The 25,500-nt window shown below is 35.6% G+C and overlaps 1 protein-coding gene across 2 annotated transcripts; it reads left to right on the forward strand.

Annotated features, from left to right (window-relative positions):
* The first annotated feature begins 2,166 nt into the window (after positions 1 to 2,166).
* Positions 2,167 to 24,510, forward strand: LOC132141609 (metal cation symporter ZIP14). 2 transcript variants are annotated; one of them, XM_059551291.1, is made up of 10 exons: positions 2,167 to 2,346; positions 3,645 to 3,748; positions 9,112 to 9,409; positions 10,530 to 10,701; positions 15,758 to 15,927; positions 18,022 to 18,144; positions 18,562 to 18,753; positions 22,437 to 22,641; positions 22,732 to 22,916; positions 23,963 to 24,510. In XM_059551291.1, exons 2-10 carry the CDS (start codon positions 3,738 to 3,740, stop codon positions 24,113 to 24,115), a joined length of 1,509 nt encoding a protein of 502 aa, XP_059407274.1. In that variant the 5' UTR covers positions 2,167 to 2,346; positions 3,645 to 3,737; the 3' UTR covers positions 24,116 to 24,510. The 2 variants fall into 2 exon arrangements, with proteins under 2 accessions (XP_059407274.1, XP_059407275.1); XM_059551292.1 differs by lacking the exon at positions 3,645 to 3,748.
* The last annotated feature ends 990 nt before the right edge of the window (positions 24,511 to 25,500 follow it).

Raw genomic sequence — 25,500 nt, forward strand, 5'->3', positions numbered from 1 at the left:
CTAGCAGCAAAATGTTTAACAGATTTTTTTTTAAATAAAATCAGCCATTAATAATAATTATATACATACTATATACAGTGTATATATGATATTAATGGCCGATTTGACACTTTCTGACTTGAGTTGGTGAGTCAGACAACATGTGTTCTTACACGGGAGCCACATTTACACCAATCACAGGACAGTTAAAAAACAATGTGCCGAGTTATTAGCATCTGAGACTTTCTTTGGTCGTCGAGACCCTGCTCAGCTGAGGTTTCACCCACATCTCAGTCTCGTAGGTTGTCAGTCTTACTCATTGTGACTGAATGATGGCCATGGTGTTGAGAAGTGTCAGGTGGCCCATGTAACCCATATGGAGCAGCCGCATCCCTCTGGGTTGCTCAAAGCTGTTTCTTGTCACTTGACACTTGTCTCAAGCAATCTAGCCCCATCTGAACAAGCTCCTAAAACAGCTGGAGCTCTACCCAGCACAACACATCAGCTGTGTACAGTACAGTAATTACAGTTCAAAATGCAACCATTATTCCATCTGCAAGATCATAACTGGATGCCACTAAACTAAATTTTCATGCAATGTAATGAGGTCATGTGGTTTAATAATCGTTTCATGAACTCATAGTTGTGTCTGAATTCTAATACTTCCTATACTGAATGACTACATCTTACATCTCAGTCATTGGGTGTTTGGTATTAATATTACACAGCCGCTATTACCACTGACCTTTGACCTGTTTGTTCTTTGAGCTATGATGTATTAAAAGCAACTGTATAATCCAGGCTGTTTAATAGCTGGGTGTAGGGGCAATAACATGCAAACAAAAAACAGCATTCAAATATCACATATTTCTCCAAATAAGAAAACATACACGTGCAAGTTTCATAAAAAAAAAAAAAAAAGGTCTGCATGCAATCTTCTATGTATTTAATTTGAAAGCAAACAAATAACCCTGTATATGATAGGGACACCATACTTTTCAGAAAATATAATTGCATATTAATTTTGCAATGAAAACGTATTTAACAGTAATATACTGTATATGTCCATGGCTTTGAATAATGGCCCACAATTATCTATATATATATATATATATATATATATATTTATATATACAACAAATTACATAAAATGAATTGGAAAATAAGACCAAAATGTGTGAATATTCTTGAGGGTTGAATACTGACCCATGGGTCAAATACGAAACATCCCATTTTGGTGTACGCATCAAATTCAAATTGTAGAAGCGATTTTATATATATAGAATAATGCATATTAAATATATATATATATATATATATATATATATATTTTTTTATGTTTCCAGGGAAAAAAATGTTTTACTATTGTTTTTTATTTTTAATGTGTGCAATAATAGGCTATTCCATCGTCATTGAGCATGATCATTTATGTATAAATGAATCAACATCTTTATTCTGACGTGCATATAATGATGTGCTTACACCACATTTAACTTCTTTCAGACAAATGAGTAAAACCCTTTTGGTTTTAGTAATAGTGGCAAAGATTTACAATTTCAATTATTAGTTTTTTGCACTGTGATAAATGTTTGATAGTCATTTCCCCTCCTTTTTTGCTCAGAAAAAGAACTATAATTAATCAGGAGGACACATTCTAATGTTTGGAAACATGTAAAGCTGTAATAAACTGCTTTATGGTTTAGATGTTTGAAAACCCTTTTGCAGATCTAACGTTACTGCTTTTGTTTACAAAAAAAAACAAACCATTGCATTCATTCATTGACCATTGTAAAGCTCTCAGTATAACAAAAAGAGAAGCACGTTTTGATGAGTTAATTATTTTTTTTAAACATCTTGAACTAAAAACAAGAGACTCGCCACGAGTGACCAATTTTCTCATGCATTAAAATCGTCTTCCATCTATTTTTTTAACTAACTTAGATCAAAAATGATAAGTGCGTCGAACAGCGCTCGTAGACCTCGAGTCAAAGTATTAAAATATAATAAAAAAAACTCTCTTGACCTGTGTAGTAAGGCTGGTACTTTACTCGTACAAAAAATAAATAAAACTTGTCGGATGGATAGGGCGTGTCTAATGAATATTCAATACGTTAACGTTCTCGCCGTCCATTGGCGAAGGCTTTGGCTGCTGAATAATTAAGTAGAATTCGTAACTGCGCTCGCTTGTGACGTCATCCCCCCGGCTCTGCGTGTCAGTTTCACGCTTCTGTCTCGTGAATGGGTCAAGACTAAACAAACCGAAAGCGGGCTCGGTTTTAAACGGGTTACCCCATGTCCCTCCGTTTATTCTGGACTGTCAGATAACGGACCCGTCTCGAGCAGACAGACCAACAGCTCTCAAATCTGGTGAGCGGCATCTTTTTGCATTATTGTTTATTCGGCTAATTTAGCCGGCTAAGTTAATCATAAACCGCGTCAGTGAGGTGAGCTGCTTTAGCTGAGGCTCTTCAGACCCCCTCGAGGACAAATCATGTTAAATGTGATGTGAGTTAGAACCAGACACAGGTTTATTCATGGCCTGTTTTTAGCAGAGATGATGGGATGTTCATCATGATCTGTGCAGACACACAAATCTAGCTAATTCGGGTCTGTTTACGTCCTGCGCTGCAGTTTGCTAAGCTACGTAAATTTAACGGCCAAAATCTGTTTTAGCCCTCATTATTGTTATTATATAATTATTATAAAGTCGCTTTGGATAAAAGCGTCTGCTAAATGCATAAATGTAAATAATACAGATATAAAGCAATTTAATGGTGGCAGATAAAACAGACAACATAAAAAATGTCAAATTAATGACCATTTAACATACTTAAATTCATAATAATATGAAACTGAAAATGTGCTCTTAAATTGGTAAGATTATTTAAAATGTGCAACTTTTTTTTACAAATAACTCGCCTGACTGATATCAATATTTAATTATCAGTTATTTTGAGGTATAACTAAAGTATTGCTGTGATGTATAGTGTTAATCATCATGATGAAGCTAATAATAAGCATAATAATAATAATAAAACACGTTTCCTGAGGTCACAGAATACAAAGTTGTAAAAAAAATGTATTTGTAATCTTTTGTATAGAATATATTGGTTTTTTTTTTGGTTTTTTTTAGTGGGTATACATTTATTTTCTCCTAAATTATTTTGTCACCCTGAATTTTGTAAAATTTGTGTGTTTTTTGAGTAACTGGAATAATTTTGGAAATTCATTGGTCAAAAATGTATTTAAACCTGTAACCCTGATAATAATAACAATATGATCACATACTAACTTTCTGTGACTAAAACTGTTGATTTATATTTCAAGATGTGAGAGAGAATGTGTACTGTCTGTTTTCTGATATATAAAAATATAAAGATAATGATTATAGTAATCACCTTGTTGAATACTCCTTTCTTTAGTGACCATAACATTCTCACAAAGTCCTTGGAGGCTTGTCAGGTTTGACATAGTGTGGAAAGCAGCAAAACCGCTTGTTATCTGTTTTTCCAGCTTAGTGGTTAGGCAAGGGTTTAATTAATGCTGTTTGCTGGTGGTAATTATTTCTGAGGATGCCCCCACGAGCTCTATGGCATCATGTTGTATCGTTTAATGACAGGTCTGATGATTTAATTACAGTGCCTCATTGTGTCTCCTGTATAAAGGGGCTTTGATCACTGAGTCCTTGGGCATTTGAAGCAAACCATTTCTGCTGAACCAGCTGTTTAGAACCAAAGAACAAATTCTGTAGAAAGTAGATGAGCAACAGGTAAAGCTGATTTTAACATTTGCTTATGCATTCAAAAAAGTTGATTAACTGTGTGAATATGTGAGTTAGTGGCTGCTCCAAAAAATGTTAATATTTGCTTCGAATGATGCCAGAAACGGTCTGCAGAAGGATTCTAGGTCTTCTAGGTCAACAGTATTCAAGTTGTCATCAGTCAGCAAATATACTTTACCAGTCACAGCTCTCAAATTCCTCATAACCTTCAAGAGGGTTTGTTCAGTGGTACGAGTAGTAACATGCGTTTCTGCATCGTAACAAAATTGGTTGCATTCTGTGCCTTAAGCATTTGACTTCTACTAGAGTTTGAAAACAGTGTCCCCAGAGAACTACACAATTTAAAGTATTATTTATGTCTAGAAAAATATATTTGTTAGCCTAATTGGGGTTTCTAACCTTTAATATGTAGGCCTTTTATGCCGTTCCAAACCTGTTTGACTTTCAGAAGAACACACAAGTAGATTTTTTTGTCAGTAGGGTCAAATATTATCAGGATCTTATTTTGGGATAAATGTTTAATTTGTTGTTGAATTATGAAGGTATATTTTACTACATATATTTTTATTACAGATTAGTGGTACTTGCACAGCCGAACAATTATGTTTAAATAAAAGCATGAATGTGTATTGTTGTTGACAGTGTTTATTGTAATTCGACCCAACACACTGTTGCTTAAATGGCTTTTCTCACATTTGGATAATTAGTTTTTTTTGGAGCAAAGAATATTACAGTTCAGCTTCCTTAAAGGCGCAGTATGCACTTCCTCTGCTGAATTTTGAAAGGCTTTCCAGCGCTTTCCTTAGAGACCATAACCTCTTTCCGTCGATTGTGTTAGTGTATTCTGCTCAAAAACAGGTGTCTAGTGGTTCATAAGGACCTCTCTTGTGTTTTCACCCGAGTCATGCTTTAAAGCTGCCACATCAGCAGCAGAGCAACGAAGTCTGCCAAGTGGAAAGAGTTGCTCTCTTGTTTTTTTCAGTAGTGTGGAAGTTAGTCTGCATTCCTAATCTAGAGACATTCAGTGGATATTTAATGGAATGTGTATTTTAAAAGCCTCTTGTTTATTTGGGTCATCGTACAATTGTGGATCTGAATTTAAAATAATAATAATTGCAAGACTTAAGCATTATTATAGAATTTAGTTTAGTAGCCAAAATAGCATGTTATGATTCCGCCACAGAATGTATAAATAAAACAAACAGCTAATTCTTACAATTTTAACCTTGTGTTTTGCAAATGCATGTTATTTCTAAAATAAACAAATGAATAAATAAATAAAAACAACAACCTTATGTCAGCGTATACACACAGAATTGTGAGATATGAAGCCACAATATTCTGACTTTTCCTCAAAATTCCAAATTTGATTCTCGCAATTTTTTTTCTTCTCACAATTCGGACTTTTCTCTCAAGTGCAAGGTAACACCACACAGTTTGGACTGTTTGTCACATAATTTAACTTTTATTTTACTGTATGTATCTCAGAATTGCAAGACTGTGCTATTAACAATGTCATGTTTGTTATTTATTTTTGTAAATGCATTTAGTGTTGACACACTTAATGTTTAGTGTGCTATATAATTGAACTGCGTGTTGTGACTAGTTCTGAATGGACTATTTGTCAGCGGTTGATCAGAGGTGTGTGCTGTTCTACTAAAGCTCACCTCGGCTTTTGGTGGCCCTCATATATTATCAATAAGGCAGTTAGGAGGATCATGTGTCCTCTCTTTATCTCTCTCTCTCTCTCTCGCTCTCCAAACCACACACACAAGCATAGTCAGCATAGCACAGCCGGCATCAGCATGGTGTGGTTAACTTCTCCTTTACACACCCTGCTGTTTTTGATCAACATTCTCATGCTCTTTTACACCCTCACTGTGATTGTGAGTTGGAACTGAGCGCACAATGCTGGGGAATAAATATTGAACTTCTCCCGGACATCGTGCATGAAATCAGATTATAAAAAGCTGTCATTTACTTCCTCCTGTTTACTTGATGGCAATCAGTATTGACATTACTCAGCAGGTTTTACATCTCTTTCACAAGCGCCCTTTTGTCTGATATTTCGAAGACGCTCTCTGTTTTTCTTGGCCTCACGTTCACCCAAAGATCTGGTCAGGTGAGGTTCAGCAAAATGAGTCTCGGCTGATTCTTGAGCTGGATGTTCTCAAGTTTAATTGCACTCTCTTTAACCCTGAGTCGTGGAGTAGACATGTGTTACAGTCAGTTAATTTCACAAATTTAAGCCAAGCAATTATGTTGACAGAAACATACAAAAAACCTCTGCAAAAGTTCAGTCACAATGAATATTCATCGGCCGTGGCAAAAAATATTGAATTCATAGGGCTGAAAATGATAGTGCTTGTATAGTCAATTTAGATTGGGATATTGATTAATTTTGATGGCTGTATGCTTCCAGACTTTTGTATGCTTTCCTTTTGCATTTCTTCATGGGAACACTTGATATGATGCAACATCAAAGAATGTGTTGGTTCATACTGTTGTAAGTAACATTTTCTTTTCTTTTTTAAACCTTTTGGTTGAAACATGGCTGAAATCTGAGAATTGCTTTTGTGGTGGTTTTCTGGAAACCTGCTGTTGTGTAAATCTCAAGGATAGCATTAGGGGATTCAGTGATGGTAATTTTCCATATTGTTCCTGGCTTCTTCACACTCTTGGTAATGACTGGTTTGGGTTTACTCTCTTCCCCTCTTCAACAGTGGCCTTTGAGACCTTTTCTGAAGGCCCCCCTGGGGCCAATTATCCAGTGTTTGTGCCTTTCATGCATCGGGAACTTTGTAGACCTCGAGTCCCAGTGTCTTTCAAAAAGCGCTTGAATAATGTGAGCCTGTGTTCTGTTTGCATCACATCAGGACCTTTGTTAAGTCTTGACCCAAGAAAAACTGTTTCCGTTTCCAGCAGTTACCCATTTCCATTGAGAAGACTCAGAGAAGAGAAGATCTCAGTAGCTGTTTATAAGAAGCATTTATTAATATCAGTCGGATTTTACAGTCTCGGGGCTTCTCAGACACCAATTTTACTGATTAATAAATGATAAATCAAATTTCTTGTTATGCTTTCTGATTTTGCTGTTTTAAAAAGAAATCGCGCACATTCAGATATTGTGGAACTATTCAGTCAGTGCTATTTTCATATACTATATAGTGATTATATACTTGATAAAACAAAATTCAGCTTTATTTCTAATTAGAGGTCGACCGATATTGGATTTTGCTAATACCGATAGCAAGGTTGGACCACACTGGCCGATACCGATTAATTAACCGATAGTTTTTAAAATAGATTCTGAAAAAAAAAAAAAAAAAAGTATTAATAGTAGTAGTAGTAGTAATAATAATATAAATAGTAATAGTAAATGTTGAAATTACCACACTCTAATAGGGATCTATGAAATCTGTTTAATTTTTTCCTAAATTCCATTTTATTTATTTCCAAATTCTGTTATTTAATTTTTCTGGATTTTGTTTTTTCCATTTTAATTTTACTCCACTCCTTTTTAATAGTTAAAGTTTATTAATCATAAAGTAAGTCTAATTAAATAAAATCATGAAACTTATACATTTTCAAATGAATTTAATAAAAGTTTAACAAAAATTACATGATTAGGGCCCTATGAAATGTTTTATTTTTTCTTAGCATGTATTTGTTTTAGCATGTCTAATTATTTAAACACATAAAACAACTTAATTAATTTTTTCTTAAAGAAGCCTAATGATTTTTTTCCCCTAAAAAATTATGTGTATTTAAATTTTTATTGTTATCAAATCAAGGCATGAAACATTAATTTTATTTGAAAGTTTAAATTAAGCAAACTTTTTTTTTGGCAAACAAAGGGGATTTACTATTAAAATTAAAACATGGAAGAAATGTTGTGTGATTATTCCTTAAAAAATAATTAGTTTTTAAGATTTTAGTAGTAGACTATGTACATTCTACTGAACAATATACTTCTGGACTTTTATTTTGAAGGGTTGCAAAATAAATCAATAGCTTTACATGTGATATGATGCTTTTAGTCAAATAAAACGGTCAGATGCTCGTGAAGTGACTCTCAGTGCAGTTCTGGATGTGTTTTCGTCTTCATTTAGTGAGACGGCAGATGCTGAAATCACCGCGAGCGTCACACGCTAAACTGTGAATTCCGTCTTTATGAATGGATTCCGCGATTCTGTTTTCTGCATTGCGGGAAAACATTGGTCCCTACAATTATACCAGCACAATGTATACTCTCAAACTTGAACTGCTTCTGTTATTGAACACTCAAGTGATTATCTAATCAAAATAAAACGGCAGCGCTGAATCTAGTATAACTCACCGGTATCTCACACACTCCGGACGCAACGCATTCAACTCAAGCAGCACTCTACAGTTTATTCATTCACCAAAAGGACACAAGTTTACTTCAAGAATGAACAATGAGATATATATAAGTTTGAGTTTCAGTGTTTAAAAACGGAGCAAACGGAAAGAGCGATCTATATTATAGCTCTATAAATGAAGCTTACAGACTTTATTAGAGCCACAGAAAGACAAACGATTCGATGGAAATGCTCAATATACAATTCATTATGTACATTAACAACGATTCGGGGCGAATATAATGTACCTTAATGGAAAACTATGTGAATGGCCCTCTGAGGCGCAGCAGGATTTTCTGTCTGATGTTTCTCGCTCTGTTCAGCGTGCAGCATCACGTGTCTAAACAAACAGCACGTGTTGTCAGTGATTTTAGCCACTAGAGGCCGCTCTCGCACTGTATAATGAAAACAGAGCCTTCTCAGCCGCTCCAGCAACGGATTCAACCCGGGAAACTATCGGCATGGATTTTTACCGATAACCGATTGTTCCAGCAATCAATTATCAGTGCCGATCAATCGGTAAAACCGATAAATCGGTTGACCTCTATTACTAATAATGAAAACCGCTTTTATTTTGGATTAATCGTTTTACAGCACTAATATTTTCATATTTCATTTTCATATTTCCATTTTATTTCTATAGCCATTTTTACCCTTTTTATTATTATTAACTATTTTAGTTTTTAAACACTTTGAAATCTTTTACTGTACTTTGTCTACTTAAAGTGCATAGAATGGAGTCTCTGCTAAAACGATACCTGATTACTGTTTGGCTATACCATTGTTTTTTAATAATGTGCACCTATGAACATTTATTCAGCAAGTAAATAGTGTTCATTGCAATTGGCTGTCTGAGGATTATATATTTTTCTGAAAAATAAACTACTTGATGGCCATTTAGTTTATGGATATAATTCTCATTCGTTTGCCTAATTTTCTCATTTCCCTCGTTACTGTATGTCTATGTAGAGCTCGACGTGTTGCTGGTAGCGTCATGACCCTGAGACCAGCCAATGGCTGCAGACAGCTGACCTTGACCTTTGGCCTGACCCTGACTCTAGGCCTGCTGCAGTGGCCAGTAGGAGATGTCAGTGGTCAGGATGGACCGTCTCCTGCGCAGATCCTTCAGGAGTTACTGACAAGCTACGGAGACAACACCAGCATCTCCGTCCCTCAGCTCCGAGCGCTCCTCGTGCGCTTAAACGGAGGCCAGAGCGGAGACCTCCATGATGCACAAACACAGCCCACCAAAACCAATGCATCTCAGGTGAGTCGAGAAAGTGACAGAAGATTTGACCGCATGGTGGTCTCTTTTTTTTTTTTTTTTTTTTTTTTTTTTAACGTTTAGTTGTTGTAGTAGCAACTAGCAGTTTATGCAAAAACTGTTTCATGGCCAGGAAAACATATTTGACTGGTCATTTTTCTCCTTTCAGTGGCAGGTTATTTTTAGACCCTCTTGCAAGTGTATAAATTAGGACAATATTATTGTAATTATTTCCTAGTGTAAAAAAAAATAATACACACACAAACACACACGTATATATATATATATATATATATATATATATAAATATATATATATATATATATACGTGTGTGTGTGTGTGTGTGTGTGTGTCTTTTAAAATTATTTCAGTTTAATGCAGCACAAACAAGGGTGCAAAAAAATATCTATTCATATGAAACCTGACCTATCAGAGCCCATCCTGTATTTCTGCTTCATGAAAGCAGGAAATCATCAGCGTGTTTTTAGGAGAAGGGACAGAGAGGTGTGGAATAAAGGTTAATTATGTGAAAAATAATGTTTTTTTTTTTGTTGTTGTTGTTGTTGTTTTTTTACGAAGCATTAACACGTGTTAAACTGCACCCATAAACACAATCAAGCCTAGAAAACCAGTCAACCACCCCTTTAATACAGCTGTGCTGAATAAAAGTTTGTATTTTTGAATATGTGTGTGACCATGTAGTGTATAAATCATTGGCATTACAATATTCACTGCCTGAGTGTTGAGTGCAAAGCCAGAAATATTTGTCTTTGGTTTAGCATTTGTGTATTCACGTCATTAAGTGTTTTATCAGAGGCATTATCTATGGTGTTATTAGCTTATTTTTGACAGCTGAATAGTTGTCCTAAGTTGACCTAAAATTCTATCTTTTTCATTAAATGCTGTTTAATGAATAATTGCCTTTTGTAAATATTTAGTTAAAAAAAACTTTGTTCAGAGAGTTATTATCGGTTATGTTTTCAACATTTTGATTCCTAATCCTCAGTATGACCTTGAGATATATCATTGTGAGACCTCAGAGTCAGATCTGTGGTTTCTATCCTCCATTACAAACTCTCTCAATGCTGTTATTGAAGCAATAATTGAAACCTGTGTTCTCAGTGCTTGGCTGCAGACACTCTGGCAGCGTATGGGATGAGCGAACAGTCCCGTATAGATGAACGAGGCCTGCAGGAAATCTGCCCTACCATGATACAGCAGCTGGACTCACAAGCGTGTAAGATCAAACAGGTCCAAGAGTCAGAGACCAGCCCCAGACCCACTGATGCTGAGGGTAAGATCCACTATCCATTGATAGTCAACGCATACAAATGGTCACGATGCTTGAATTATTTTTGTTAGTCAGGATGTTATTGTCATTATAAACTGCATGGCCAAAAGTATATGTACACCCCTATTTGTGACCCTGGAGCACAAAAGCAGTAAAAAAATAATTGCATGCGTCAAAATGATCGATTTTTCTTTTATGCCCAAAATCATTAGGATGTTAAGTAAAGATCATGTTCCATGAAGATATTTTGTACATTTCCTCCCGTAAATATATAAAAAACTAATTTTTGATTTGTAATATGCATTGCTTAGAACTTCATTTTAAAGATGATTTTCTCAATATTTAGGTTTTTTTTGCACCCTCAGATTCCAGATTTTCAAATAGTTGTATCTCAGACAAATATTGTCCTCCTAATAAACCATACATCAATGGAAAGATTATTTATTCAGCTTTCAGATGATGCATGAATCCCAATTTCGAAAAAATTGACACTTAAGACTGGTTTTGTGCTCCAGGGTTACACTATTTCAGCTATACTTCAAATCAAACTCATACATGTTTACAAACATTTAAAGAAGATTTATGTAAAAAGGCCATAAAGGCTTGGTTCGAGCCAGCAATCAAGCCATGGTTTTAAAATTAATTGCTCCGCAATCAAACATGGGTGTGATGTATTTTGGGCTTGTGTTGAGGTTAATTTGTAGCACTGTTTCTGCCGAGATGTGCTTACACTGTGAATGCAATGACACTTATTAACACTTCTTATTATGTTCTCTTCAAACTGTCATGTGTTGCACATCCACAAGTAATGCCATCCGTTAAACAATATCAATAAAGATAAAGTACGACATCTTGGCATATTTATAGCAGACTAGTTGGTTCATATCTGTTGTACACTATGGGCGATGTTATTTTTATGAGCGTTTCAAATGCGTGCATTTTTTTATTGTTTTTGTATTCACCATGACCTAAAACAAACCCTGTCTATAACATATTATTTTAGTTTTGATTTAAATTCTTATTTAGTAGCTCAGCATGTTAAACATCTGTGTGCACCAGTGATTTTTTTTCTGTCGCTTTGCGTCATGCTGTGCTTTATCTGCTAAACGAGGCACTTCTGGGTTTTGGCATTTCTTGTGCATCCTGGCAGCAGGAGAGGAATTGAAAGGAGAACGTCGCAGTGATGCTTCCCCTCCACAAATCAACAGATAAAGAGAGAAAAGAGGAATGTGTGCTTTTAGAGATTGAGTCTTACAGCGTCCTGTTCTCAATGCAGTCTTAACAAATCACACTGCACTGGCTCCACAGGACAGTGATGGTAATACAGGGTCATATAATTAGAGTATCATCAAAAAGTTGATTTATTTCACTAATTCCAGTCAAAAAGTGAAACTTGTATATTATGTTCATTCGTTACACACATACTGATATATTTCAAATGTTTATTTCTTTTAATTTTGATGATTATAACTGACAGCTAAGGAAAATCCCAAATTCAGTTTCTCAGAAAATTAGAATATAACTTCAGATCAATACAAAGAAAGGATTTTTAGAAATCTTGGCCAACTGAAAAGTATGACCATGAAAAGTATGAGCATGTACAGCACTCAGTATATAGTTGAGGCTCCTTTTGCCTGAATGACTGCAGCAATGTGGCATGGCATGGAGGTGATCAGTCTGTGGCACTGCTCAGGTGTTATGAGAGCCCAGGTTGCTCTGATAGTGGCCTTCAACTCTTCTGCATTTTGGGGTCTGGCATATCACATCTTCCTCTTCACAATACACCATAGATTTTCTATTGGGTTAAGGTCAGGTGAGTTTGCTGGCCAATTAAGAACAGGGATATCCTTAAACCAGGTACTGGTAGCTTTAGGACTGTGTGCAGGTGCCAAGACTTGTTGGAAAATGAAATCTGCATCTTCATAAAGTTGGTCAGCAGCAGGAAGCATGAAGTGCTCTAAAACTTCCTGGTATACGGTAGGGCTGCGCAAAAAATCGAATGTGATTTTCATGCGCATCTCATCAGTAAAGATGCTCCTGTGATTAGTAGTATAGCTCCAGCACGTGCGTTCGGATCAGGGTTGCCAGGTTTTCACAACAAATCCTGCCCAGTTGCTTCTTAAAACTAGTCCATAACTAGTCCAATCGCGCTTCCAGGAGGTTCCCCAATAAAAATTGCTTTCCGAGGTTAAAATATACATTTTTTGGAAGGGTTGCCTTGGTAAAATTCGCATTGGGGTTGCTTCAAACCGCGGACATGAAAAACAATCGCAGACTTGGCAACACTGGTTCAGGTGGAGCGGCAGTTACTACACAGAGCCGTAGTCCACCGACAACTAACACAAAATCGTTTTCAAAATTGACAAAGAGTCGCCTGCGATTTTAACATCGATTTTGTGTAGATTGTCAGTGAATTACGGCTTGGTGTAGTAAATGCCAACCAGTGTTGCCAAGTCTGTGGTTGGTTTTCATGTCCGCGGGTCGAAGCGACCCCAATACAAATAACGTGATATTTAGCCCCTAAAATGCGAATTTTACCAAGGCAACCCTGCTAAAAAACGGATATTTTAACCCTGGGAAGCAATTTTTATCGTACATACAGGCAAAAACTGTAAGACTGAATGCACTATAAGTTGCTTTGGATAAAAGCATCTGCTAAATGCATAAATGTAAACTAATTTTTTTTTTTTTGAAAGGTGGAAGAAGCCTGTTATTTCAGTGTGCTGTTATAAACTCAGTGATGCATATTTTAATGGCTACATGTTACTGCTGTTATATGAAAGAAATATATTTCCTAAATGCGTCTGTGTGTTTCATGAATCATTTACTCCTCTGTCGGTTTTTCTCTGCTGTAAACAAATGCAACTCTGTGGTTTTGTAGAAATGTGATCTGTACATACATGCACCTGCCACAGTTCACTCCCACATAATGACATCCTCTCTCTATCTGCACACGTGTCCATGCAGGAGTGTGTTTGTGACGGATGTCTTGTATTTCCAGGGATTCCAGTCTGGCTGGGTTTAATGGTAGCAGAGCAGTGTACATTATAACCCATGCACACACAAGCTGTAGGATGTGTTTGCTAATGTTGTGTGTGTGTGTGTGTGTCCTGCAGTGTGGGGTTACTCAGTTTTGAGTGTGACTCTGATTAGTGCGTTCTCTTTGACTGCTGTTTTTGTGGTGCCCCTGATGAGGACGCGGTTCTTGCGCTGGACACTCATCTATTTCATCGCTCTGTCCACCGGGACGCTGTTCTCCACTGCCATTCTGCAGCTCCTGCCTGAGGTTCAGTATCCATCCACCCGTCTCCACCCAAACACACCCAATCAACCGCGGATCAGGATTCATCTCAGAGGGCTGTCTGGAATTGTCGCCTTTTCTTTCTTCCTTTACACAATGTTTTCTCCCTTTAAACGCAACAAAACATCCATAACCACAGTAAAGATTTCCTCTTTCTGAAGCTCTTCCTCTCTTTTAAATTTTATTTCTTCAATGATCTTTCTATTGGTAAATTTTAGGGCTGTAAAAACTGTTAAAAACTATAGTTTCACTACAGCAGGTGATTTTATATTGCATGACTTAGTCGTTTGCAATTTGCAGTTGCTAAAGAAGGCTCATTAATAGATCCATTGTTGTAATTTATTTTATATTTATTATATTTGTTATTATTATTATTATATTTTGTTTATTTATTAATTAATATTATTATTATTTTTACAATTTAATTATATTTGTATTTCATTTAAAACATTTTTTTATAATTTTGTAAATAATAACTGAATCTTTAGCCTTTTGCGAGATTTATTAAAAATAGCCATAAATAGGCCCTGGTGTAATTTTTTTTTCTTTTTTTTTTAAATTTGATTTTTTTTTTTTCTTTTTTTTATTATTATTATTTTAATTTAGTTTTTATAATTTTATTTTAATTTAATCACATTTTTTTTTGTAATTTTATTTTCACTTTTATAAATCTTAATCTGTCTGCAGACCCTTGGGCAGATTTATTTATTTATTTTATGTTTTCCATATACATTTATGTGTTTCTCTTGTATAAATTCATGTTTAAAATATACATTTCTATAGATTCCTGCAGTGTCTAATTTTCTGTTTTCCTGTCAGTTAATAAAAATGATCAATTAAAGTACAGATATTATTAAAATTGCTAGAAGCATGGAAAGTTTGAATGGAGTTTGAGAGCGGTAAAAGTTTTTTTTTGGAGAGGATCAGGATCCCACGCCTCAATTCTACCCCTGAATACTGCCTTTAATGTTTACCACTAAGACTGTTTTTCACTGGCTCGTTGGTTATGGAAATCACATCTGCATTAAAAGAGCTAATGAAGTGCTGCGTATCCCAGGATGCTCTCTGTTGGGTTGTTGGGTGTTGATGGTTCACTGGCTGGTCAACATGAATAAGGGTGTTTTCAGTTCCTCTGTTGCCTCAGGAGTAGATCCCATCAGCTTGGAATGACCTTCAGTGACCTCATGTTTTAAAGCATCATTTGTTCTATGATGGTCAACAGGAAGCCCCCCCCCCACGCACACACACTTCCTCTGGGAATAAAACACAATGGATTTTAATACGAGAACAACATACACTATCATCAAAAGTTTGGAGTCAGTCATTTGTTTTTAAAAGAAGTTAATAGTTTTATTCGGCAAGGATGCGTTAAATTGATCAAATTGATTTTTTACTGTATTTTTGAACAAATAAAGGCTGCTTTGTTGAGTGTTTGAAATGTGAAAAAGATAATGTATTGACCCTAAATTTTTTATGGTAGTGTAATAGCATGACTCCTGAAATGTCTGATTTATTGCTTTTAGTTAATTATATAAATTGACATCAACTGAAAATGGAATTCATGAACTTGATTTAATCTTGTGTATTTTCTTCAAATATGGTTGCATGAATTAATTTGATCATTCAGTGACCCACAGAAGGAGTAAATCTCTCATTTGAGATTCCTAGTGTTAAATATTCTGCTGATTAATTCAAATATTCTCTTCTTTTTCCCCTTCCCGTGTTCTCTCTCTCTCTGTCCTCTGGTTGTTTGGCCAGTGTGGGGGTATGGGTTCCTGTGTGTGACCGTGATATCTCTGTGTTCACTGGTCGGGGCGAGTGTGGTTCCCTTCATGAGGAAAACCTTTTACAAGCGGTTGCTGCTGTACTTCATAGCCCTGGCCATTGGTACTCTGTACTCCAACGCACTCTTTCAACTAATCCCAGAGGTAGAGCGGACACATGTGCTACACCGTACATGATCTATATATTTTCCTGAAGCCGATAGAAGACTTCGAATCATTGTGCATTCTTATTGGATGCAAAATAGCAGATTGCTATGGAAGCCCATTTCCGCCACTGAATAAAAAGATACAAAAGATAATTGCGACTATTTATCTCGCAGTTCTGACTTTTTTTTATAATTGCTTGATATAAACTTTCAATTGTGTGTTATAAAGTCAGAATTGCGAGATATTAACTATTTTCATTTATAAACTAAATAAAAACTTTAAAAGGTAATTGGCACTTTTTTATCACACAATTTTGAATTTTTTTCTCAGAATTTAATGATATAAACTCACAATTGCGAGTTAAAAATTCATAATTGTGTGATATAAAGTTGTAATTGCATGTTATAAAGCCAAAACTGCAAGATAAAAAGGTTATTTGCGACTTATCTCATAATTCTGACTTTTATCATAATTGCGTGACATAAAGTCACGATTCTAAATAAAATCAGAACTGTGAGATATAAACTCGCAATTGCATGTTATGAAGTCAGAATTGCGATAAATAAAAAGTTTATATATAAACTGGATAAAAATAAAAAGGTAATTGCGACTTTTTATCTCACAATTCTGACTTTATCATAATTGCATGATATAAAGTCGCATTTCTGAGAAATAAAATAAACTGTGAGATATAAACTTGCAATTGCGTGTTATAAAGTCAGAATTGTGGTATATAAACTATTTTTATTTATAAACTGAGTAAAAAAGGTAATTGCCACTTTATCTCACAATTAAGACTTTTTTTCTCATAATTGCGTGATAAAAACTCGTAATTGCGAGACAATGCTAAGTCAGAACTGCGAGATATAAACTTTTTAACAAACTATAGCAAGAAAAAGTCAGAATTGCAAGGTTTTTATCTCGCAATTATGACTATCTCAAAGTTCTGACTTTATTACTCACAATTGTGAGTTTATATCACAATTCTGTGAGAAAAGTCAGAATTGCAAGATATGTACTCGCTATTGCGAATAAGTCCGAATTGTGAGTTTTTATCTTTTTTATATTCTGACTTCATAACTTGCAATTGTGTGTTTTTATATCTTGCAATTCTGTGGAAAAAAGTCGCTATTAACTTTTATTAATTTATTTTTCAGTGGCTGAAACGGGCTGAAAATAAATTGCACATTCTGAAAAAAATAAATTCAAATTTTGTGTTCTAAATATTAAAATAGCATGTTTTGGAACAACGTGAGGAACTGAAATGATTGTAATTTTCAGGTGAACAGCACAAATATACTCTTCCCGACCTCAGTGGTTCTCCCCAGCTGGAAGGCTAGAAGATAGAGTATAAAACAATCAATAAACTTTGTAGTGAACTGTAGAACCTCTATTGTTGTTTTAGTTGGAGTTCTCACACGATGTATTTATTGCTGATTTTTGTATCTGACTGAATTATTCAAAAACCTTAATTAAAACCATTAAGTGAATGGCTCAACTTGTGAAAAATCTTAAATCGGAGGAGAAAAGCCAAGCAAAATGGGGAGAAGCCCTGAGGCATTAGTGAATTACACTAAAACCCAATCTAAAATAAATCCCATACTCACTCTTCATGACAGCTTGTGAAATAAATGTGAAGAATACTGTTACTCTTCATTGTTCCTGCTGTCTAGGAGACTGATTATGAGTTTATATTTAGATCGGATCCATACTAAGTTTATTATGTACTGCACACATTCAGATTATTAACACTTTAGATGCAGCTTTCTCTACCGTTCAAAGGTTTGGGGTCCTTTTTTATTCCCATACAATATAAAATATTAGTTTTTTATTTTAATGCATTTTAAAATGTAATTTATTCCTGTGATGCCAAGCCATTTTATGCATGCATGCATTCTTGCTAAATAAAATCATTAGTATATTTATCTTACAACCCCCAAACTTTTAAATTGTAGAGTCGTTCAGCATCCTGTGAAGATTTTTATGATCATAAAAAAACACGACAGTTTCTTATTCAAGGTTAATCACAAATGCTGTATGGTTTAAATAAGATTTGACATCATAAACATGCTCTTTTCCCCCTGGGTATAGGCCTTCGGATTCAACCCCATGGAGGATTATTATGTGCCTAAGTCTGCCGTCGTGTTTGGAGGATTTTACCTGTTCTTCTTTACAGAGAAAGTCCTGAAGATGATCTTAAAGCCAAAGGACAGGGTGAGCTTGGACTAATGATCTGTTGGAGCAAACAGCTTTATCTGACATTGTCATTGTGACATGGGTTCGCAGTGACATCAACAAAAGGATGTTATTTTTAGAAACTCGTGAGTTTTCCATTGGAAAGTGTGAACAGTATGTACAATATGTGTGAGTCTGGGTTTAGCTCCTAAGGAGCTGTACTGTTCACTTCTAGCATGCTTCGAGAGATTATGATGGGACCCAAGATCTTAACAGTCATGAGAATATATTATCCATCTGTAATTGTTTGTCTAGAGTTAGGTTTATAAATGAAATTGTTATAATGCAGCGCCCTCTAGTGGAGGGTTTTCTTTGCAATCTTATTCAGTCGCGCTCTCTTTTTTTGTGTGTGCTTTCTCCTCACATTTCTTCTGATCTAATCGTCTCTTTTGTTAGGAAGGGCATGGCCACGGCCACAGTCACTTTCCCGCGGAGCGCTATGCCAGCTCTAATGGAGATTTGGAGGATGGTGTGATGGAGAAACTGCAGAATGGAGAGACTGGAGGAGCATCTGGACCCAGAGCCGAAGCAGATGTCAGAGGACTCGGAGAAGACGACAAAATTCTCAGCACTGGCCAGACAGTACAGGTCAGGAATAAATCAACTACCAATTTCAGTTGTTCAATGTGGTAATCTGTAGTTGCATTTAATTGAGTTTAACCTGTTAAATGCCCACCTGTGGGCCCACTTGCCATTAGATGTTTTAAACAGTAATATCTTAGTCTGAACTTAAAGTAATTTCAACAAAAGAAAATCTAAAAATGTTCATGGAGACTGTTCAAAAGATAACATCCATTGTATTTTCTTAGAAAGAAATGTCTAAAAGTGTTTTGAATATGTAGAAAAAACAATAGATTGTCCTTTTTTATGCATTGTGAACTATAATGCAAGTCCAGGGTTCTCGTAGCATGTCTTTTATGTGTTTTTTGAGGTTGAATTTAAATCAAAAACTGCCATACTAACCCTTAATACTTTTGATTGATGTCTACTTCATAAATATTTAGAGAAGTATGGAAAAACTTGTTTCGGGTCATTCTAACCATTTATGGAAATGAAGGCGCCCTTAACTGGTTACTAATGGGGTTTGATGGTCATCTAGTGGAGAAGCTTGGTACTACACCCAAACAAAATCTCACCGAAGGCTCATTTTTTTGAGATATCAACTTCAAATTTGGAACATAACTTGTTTAGAATTTTGGTTTTGATTTTCTAGCATTTTTAGAGTAAAACATGTTTTGTAAAATATATATTTTATATAAATTATATATTTATGTTTTCATAAACTTAACCTTCCATAACTTTTTTGTTATACAGGTGCTGGTCATATAATTAGAATATCATCAAAAAGTTGATTTCACTAATTCCATTCAAAAAGTGAAACTTGTATATTATATTCATTCATTACACACAGACTGATATATTTCAAATGTTTATTTCTTTTAATTTTGATGATTATAACGGACAACTAAGGAAAATCCCAAATTCAGTATCTCAGAAAATTTGAATATTGTGAAAAGGTTCAATATTGAAGTCACCTGGTGCCAGACTCTAATCAGCTAATTAACTCAAAACACCTGCAAAGGCCTTTAAATGGTCTCTCAGTCTAGTTCTGACAGTTGTCCAAAAGATGACCATTGACACCTTCCACAAGGAGGGCAAGACACAAAAGGTCATTGAAAAAGAGGTTGGCTGTTCACAGAGCTCTGTGTCCAAGCACATTAATAGAGAGGTGAAGGGAAGGAAAAGATGTGGTAGAAAAAGTGTACAAGCAATAGGGATAACTACACCCTGGAGAGGTGAAACAAAACCCTTTCAAAAATGTGGGGGAGATTCACAAAGAGTGGACTGCAGCTGGAGTCAGTGCTTCAAGAACCACTACGCATAGACGTGTGCAAGACATGGGTTTCAGCTGTCGCATTCCTTGTGTCAAGCCACTCTTGAACAACAGACAGCGTCAGAAGCTTCTAAAGACAAAAAGGACTGGACTGCTGCTGAGTGGTCCACAGTTATGTTCTCTGATGAAAGTAAATTTAGCATTTTCTTCCCAGAGTCTGGAGGAAGAGAGGAGAGGCACACAATCCACGTTGCTTGAGGTACAGGGTAAAGTTTCCACAGTCAGTGATAGTTTGGGGTGCCATGTCATCTGCTGGTGTTGGTCCACTGTGTTTTCTAAGGTCCAAGGTCAACACAGCCGTATACCAGGAAGTTTAAGAGCACTTCATGCTTCCTGCTGCTGACCAACTTTATGGATATGCTGACCAACTTTATGGAAATGCTGACTTTATGGAAATGCATTTTCCAAAAGGACTTGGCACCTGCACACAGTGCCAAAACTTCCAGTACCTGGTTAAGGACCATGGTATCCCTGTTCTTGATTGGCCAGCAAACTCGCCTGACCTTAACGCCATAGAAAATCTATGGGGTGTTGTGAAGAGGAAGATGTGATATGCCAGACCCAACAATGCAGAAGAGCTGAAGGCCACTATCAGAGCAACCTGGGCTCTCATAACACCTGAGCAGTGCCACAGACTGATCACCTCCATGCCACGCCGCATTGCTGCAGTCATTCAGGCAAAAGGAGCCTCAACTATATACTGAGTGCTGTACATGCTCATACTTTTCATGGTCATACTTTTCAGTTGGCCAAGATTTCTAAAAATCCTTTCTTTGTATTGGTCTGAAGTTATATTAAAATTTTCTGAGATACTGAATTTGGGATTTTCCTTAGCTGTCAGTTATAATCATCAAAATTAAAAGAAATAAACATTTGAAATATATCAGTATGTGTGTAACGAATGAATATAATATACAAGTTTCACTTTTTGAATTGAATTAGTGAAATAATTCAACTTTTTGAAGATATTCTAATTATATGACCAGCACCTGTATGATCTTTATAACTTTTTCACTTCTACAATAATCTGCCAAGTGTCTGTTTTAAAAAGAGACCAACCTTAAGTCTGTGGACCAAAGCATTAAAAATGTATAACAGTTTAAGTTGGAAATGTAATTTTCACGTCTATGCTCAAAAAGTGGAACCGAACGTTAACAGGTTAAGTGACTCTAAGCCTCTCATAATTAGGGTTGCAAAAAGGTGAAAAATTTCCAGCAAACTTCAGAAATATTTCAGAAAAAATGTATTTGGTTTGGGGAATGTTCCAGGAAAAGTTTCTGGAAATTTACCTGAAATTTTCCATTCCTTTGCAACCCTACTCACTATTATATCCCCTAAAACCTGCTTGAAAATCAAAATTGGCCCTATTAAGTTTTTAATCTCATAGTCGTTTTGCTGTCATCAAAAACAAAGCCAGTCATGTTTGAGATTTGCCCTAGAAATATATTTTTCTGAGTCTCAGGGTTGTCTTCTTGTAATTGCTGTAATTTCAGCGCGACATGATTCATCAGTGCGTGTTAGGATTTTTAAGGACAAAATTATTGTTTTTGTAACTTCTCCAACTAAAACAACTTTTTCATGTCTGAGCTACAAGAGCCCTGCAGATGCTAAAATAATCTTTCATGATTCAATCAAAATCTAATGGATAAATAAAGTAAGAGACTACATTACACTCAGAAATCATATTTAATGGTGCGGACGCTCCCAGAGTCGTTTCATCTGATTTTGGGCGGTATTGAAAGGCGATACAAATCAAGTAACAAATAACAAAAGTCTTTACTGTCACTTTTTATCAATTCAGTAAACATACTGACCTCTAGAAAAATTCATATTTTGAATAATTTTTTTTTTTTTTTCAACTTCTAATTCTTCAAAGAATCCTGCAATGTTTTCACTGGTCCCAAAACATAATAAGTAGCACAACCATTTCCAGCATTTCCAGTTTTTCAAAATTGAGATTTATAAGATGAATAAACATGCTTTCCATTGATGTGTGGTTTGTTAGGAGGACAGTATTTGGCCGAGATGCAACTATTTGAAAATCTGGAATCTGAGGATGCAAAAAAAAAACAAATCTAAATATTGAGAAAATCCCCTTTAAAGTTGTCCATGTCCAATACATCCATGCAATGTATTTTTGGCTATTGATACAAATACACCCCAGAGACTTAAGACTGCTTTTGTGCTCCAGGGGTCACAAATATTCACGTTTTAAATGTAATAAAATTGTGCAGTATTACAGTTTTTCCTGTGTTTTTGATCGAACTAATGCAGCCTTAGTGAGCATAAGAGATTTCCTTCAAAAACCTGAAATAGTCTTATTCCAAGCGTGTTAATGTGGTGTGTGTGTGTGTGTGTGTGTGTGTGTCTGCTGCAGGACTCTCAGAGCTCGGGTGGATGTTATTGGCTGAAGGGCAGGGGTTACTCTGACATCGGGACTCTGGCGTGGATGATCACTCTGAGCGACGGTCTTCATAATTTCATCGATGGTTTGGCCATCGGAGCCTCCTTCACTGCGTCTGTGTTTCAGGGCATCAGTACTTCGGTGGCGATTCTGTGTGAGGAGTTTCCACACGAGCTCGGTGGGTGTTAATGTGTCTGTGAATGTGTGTGTCTGTGTGTGTGTGTGCAGAGCCTGCCGTGTAATCGCTCTGCTGTATCTCTGTGTCCAGGTGATTTTGTAATCCTGCTAAACGCTGGCATGAGCATCCAGCAGGCGCTCTTCTTTAACTTCCTGTCAGCGTGCTGCTGTTATCTGGGCATGGGCTTCGGCATCCTGGCCGGGAACAACTTCTCTCCTAACTGGATCTTTGCTCTGGCCGGAGGCATGTTCCTCTACATCGCGCTGGCTGATATGGTAAGAATGGGATTGTGTTTGTTTCTATTGATTCCTAAAGGTGGGCTTCTAAGATCAGACCGAAGAGCTTTTTTTAGGGATCCCGCAGGTGTTAAAAAGGCTTACTTTGCCCTTCTGCAATTGAAGGTCTTAAATCAGAGCGGGAATGTCTTAGATTCAAAGTCATGTTGCATGCACTGCAAAAAAAATTATCTTCCACATGATTTTTGATTTCCAGAATATCGAATATGGATACATTTACTTGTGACGTAAAATGAAGAAATAAAGCCTTGTTTTCTGAGATTATATAAATATATAATTTATGTCGGTGCGCGATGAAAATTGCTTTTCTGTTTGAATTAAGTTGACTTTTCCAAGCTCGTCCACGGATATTTGTTCTTTCACCTTCATAAAACCTGCATAAACCCTGTGTTTTTTTAATTAAAATTAATAAAGTAATTTGATTACATACATTTTGGGGAATTAAAATCATTTGAGGTACATGCAAACCTAAACTTAACAACTATAATAATATGTTATGCAACTATTACTGTGTGACTGATTTTTTTTTTTTATATATAAAGAAATTATTAGTTCCTAATACTAAAGCTAAAAGACATTTAAAACAGCTTTTAAATAAAAACAAACAAGTACTAGCTTTAAATAAAACAATATATTTATAAACAAAACAAAAAATTGAATTAAAAGTGACTTTCATAAGCAATGCAACCAAAGATGTATATTTCAAATAATTGCTTTTCTTTTTTACCAATCTTGAAAAAGTGTATCATGATTTTCACAAAAAAAAAAAAAAAAAAAAAAAATTATAATTAAGCAGCAGAACTGTTTTCAGCATTATATTCAGTATATTGTTATATTTTCTGAAGATTGGAGTAATTTGAGATTAAAAAAACATTTACTTTAAGTTGTAAAAATGGTTTTCAATATTGTTTCTAGCTGTATTTTTGATCAAATGAATGCAGAAGGATAAGAAACTATGAAAACAAAGAGTGGCATCATCCCAAAACTGGTATATTCCATGTATATTCCCTTGTCCCTCTCTGCAGTTTCCGGAGATGAATGAGGTGAGTCGTGAGGAAGAGGAGGCCGGAGGAAGTGGCTCTCTGTTAACGTTTGCCATCCAGAACGCAGGACTGCTCACAGGGTTTGCCATCATGCTCGTGCTGACCATCTACTCTGGACAGATACAGCTGGGATAACAGAGGACCTGCACACAAACAATATCTCAGCACGCTGACTTGTGCCCAGCTGGACTAGGTCATGACATAAATGGGATTGTTTTGGCCATAGTTTGGGCTCAGAGTAAACCCTGGACTGTTAAAATGAGGCGAGAGTTGTGAACTTTGCTTTAGATTCGTTTAAAAATCTGACGTTCTTTTGCCTCGAAGCTTTAGGGCACAGTGACTTTCCCATTGATTTTTAATGTATTTAATTTTCAACAAAAATGACTCTTTCCTTCAGAGACCGTGAGCTTTAGACCGGATGGGACTCGTTTTACTGACACTTACATTTTTTAAATGTAGGTTTTTTCTATGCTTCATACCAAATGTTTGTTTATTCGAAACAAAAACATCATAAAACCAAAAAAGATATAGAGTAGTTGGTTAGCCCTTATAATTCTACTAAACTGAACGTTATATAGGTCACATTAATCAAATGTTATTGTGCACTAGATTTTAGTTTGGACACGAAGCGATGTCTGTTCACTAATATATCCCTGTTTGATTTTCCCCCTCAATGCCATTCCATAATAGCAAGTGAAAACACTCAAGCACTTAGTTTTTATTTTATGTTTTCTTCCAGAAAATATTCCTTTAACTTGTTTATATGTCCAGAATAAGTGGTGCATGCTTTTAAAGAAAAAAGATCACACCAGTCATCATTGCTTTTAATTATGATAGTTCCTCTTATAATTATAAAACACCTATTTTCCACATCCTTTCGTCTGATCTGAATGCAGTACTCCTCATAATTAAATTAATAATTAGGAAACGCAGGTAGAATGTGTGTGTGTGTGTAAATGCATTGTAGTGATTTGAATGCAATAACATGATCATTCCTTACAACCTTTCCTTTACATATTGCACTACAGCACAATTCTTAGAGCTCTTTGCTAATCAAGCATCTGGACTGATAGAAATCATTTTGATTATTAGTGGATTTTAAGTCGAAGTGTGTAATTGCTCCTGCGCTAGTTTAATCAAACTAGCAAATGATTTTCTAATCTCTAGCATCGTTTCAAAATATTTAAAATAGAGTTCACAGTGTTTAAACGTTTAGGAACAAAGACTTGCTTGTAACATTTTAACGGCATATTAACATATAATTGTATTCACACTTCAGCTTTTTAAACATGGCTTGAATATAAGAAGTGAAATTTAGAAGTCCTAATAAAGACAGGAACATTATTATATGTAGGTATAATTAAATTTCTATGCAGCAGGATATCATTTCAGTGGATAGAAAAAGCTACGAGATTGTTCAGTTATTGATCAGCGTTTGCTCTCTATAGATCCCTGGCCATCACTTTTGTCTTCCACATAAAATACATTTTCCTTTATGCTTTCATTCCTTAATATTCATG

Source organism: Carassius carassius, chromosome 5, assembly GCF_963082965.1.
Source record: "Carassius carassius chromosome 5, fCarCar2.1, whole genome shotgun sequence".
NCBI classification, from domain to species: domain Eukaryota; kingdom Metazoa; phylum Chordata; class Actinopteri; order Cypriniformes; family Cyprinidae; genus Carassius; species Carassius carassius.

What these genes read in the sequence shown, in the direction of transcription:
- LOC132141609 (XM_059551291.1), top strand. An exon ending in TCTTAAAGCCAAAGGACAGG is followed by an intron (nt 18,145 to 18,561) that starts GTGAGCTTGGAC and finishes CTCTTTTGTTAG; the next exon opens with GAAGGGCATGGCCACGGCCA. An exon ending in GGAGTTTCCACACGAGCTCG is followed by an intron (nt 22,642 to 22,731) that starts GTGGGTGTTAAT and finishes CTCTGTGTCCAG; the next exon opens with GTGATTTTGTAATCCTGCTA.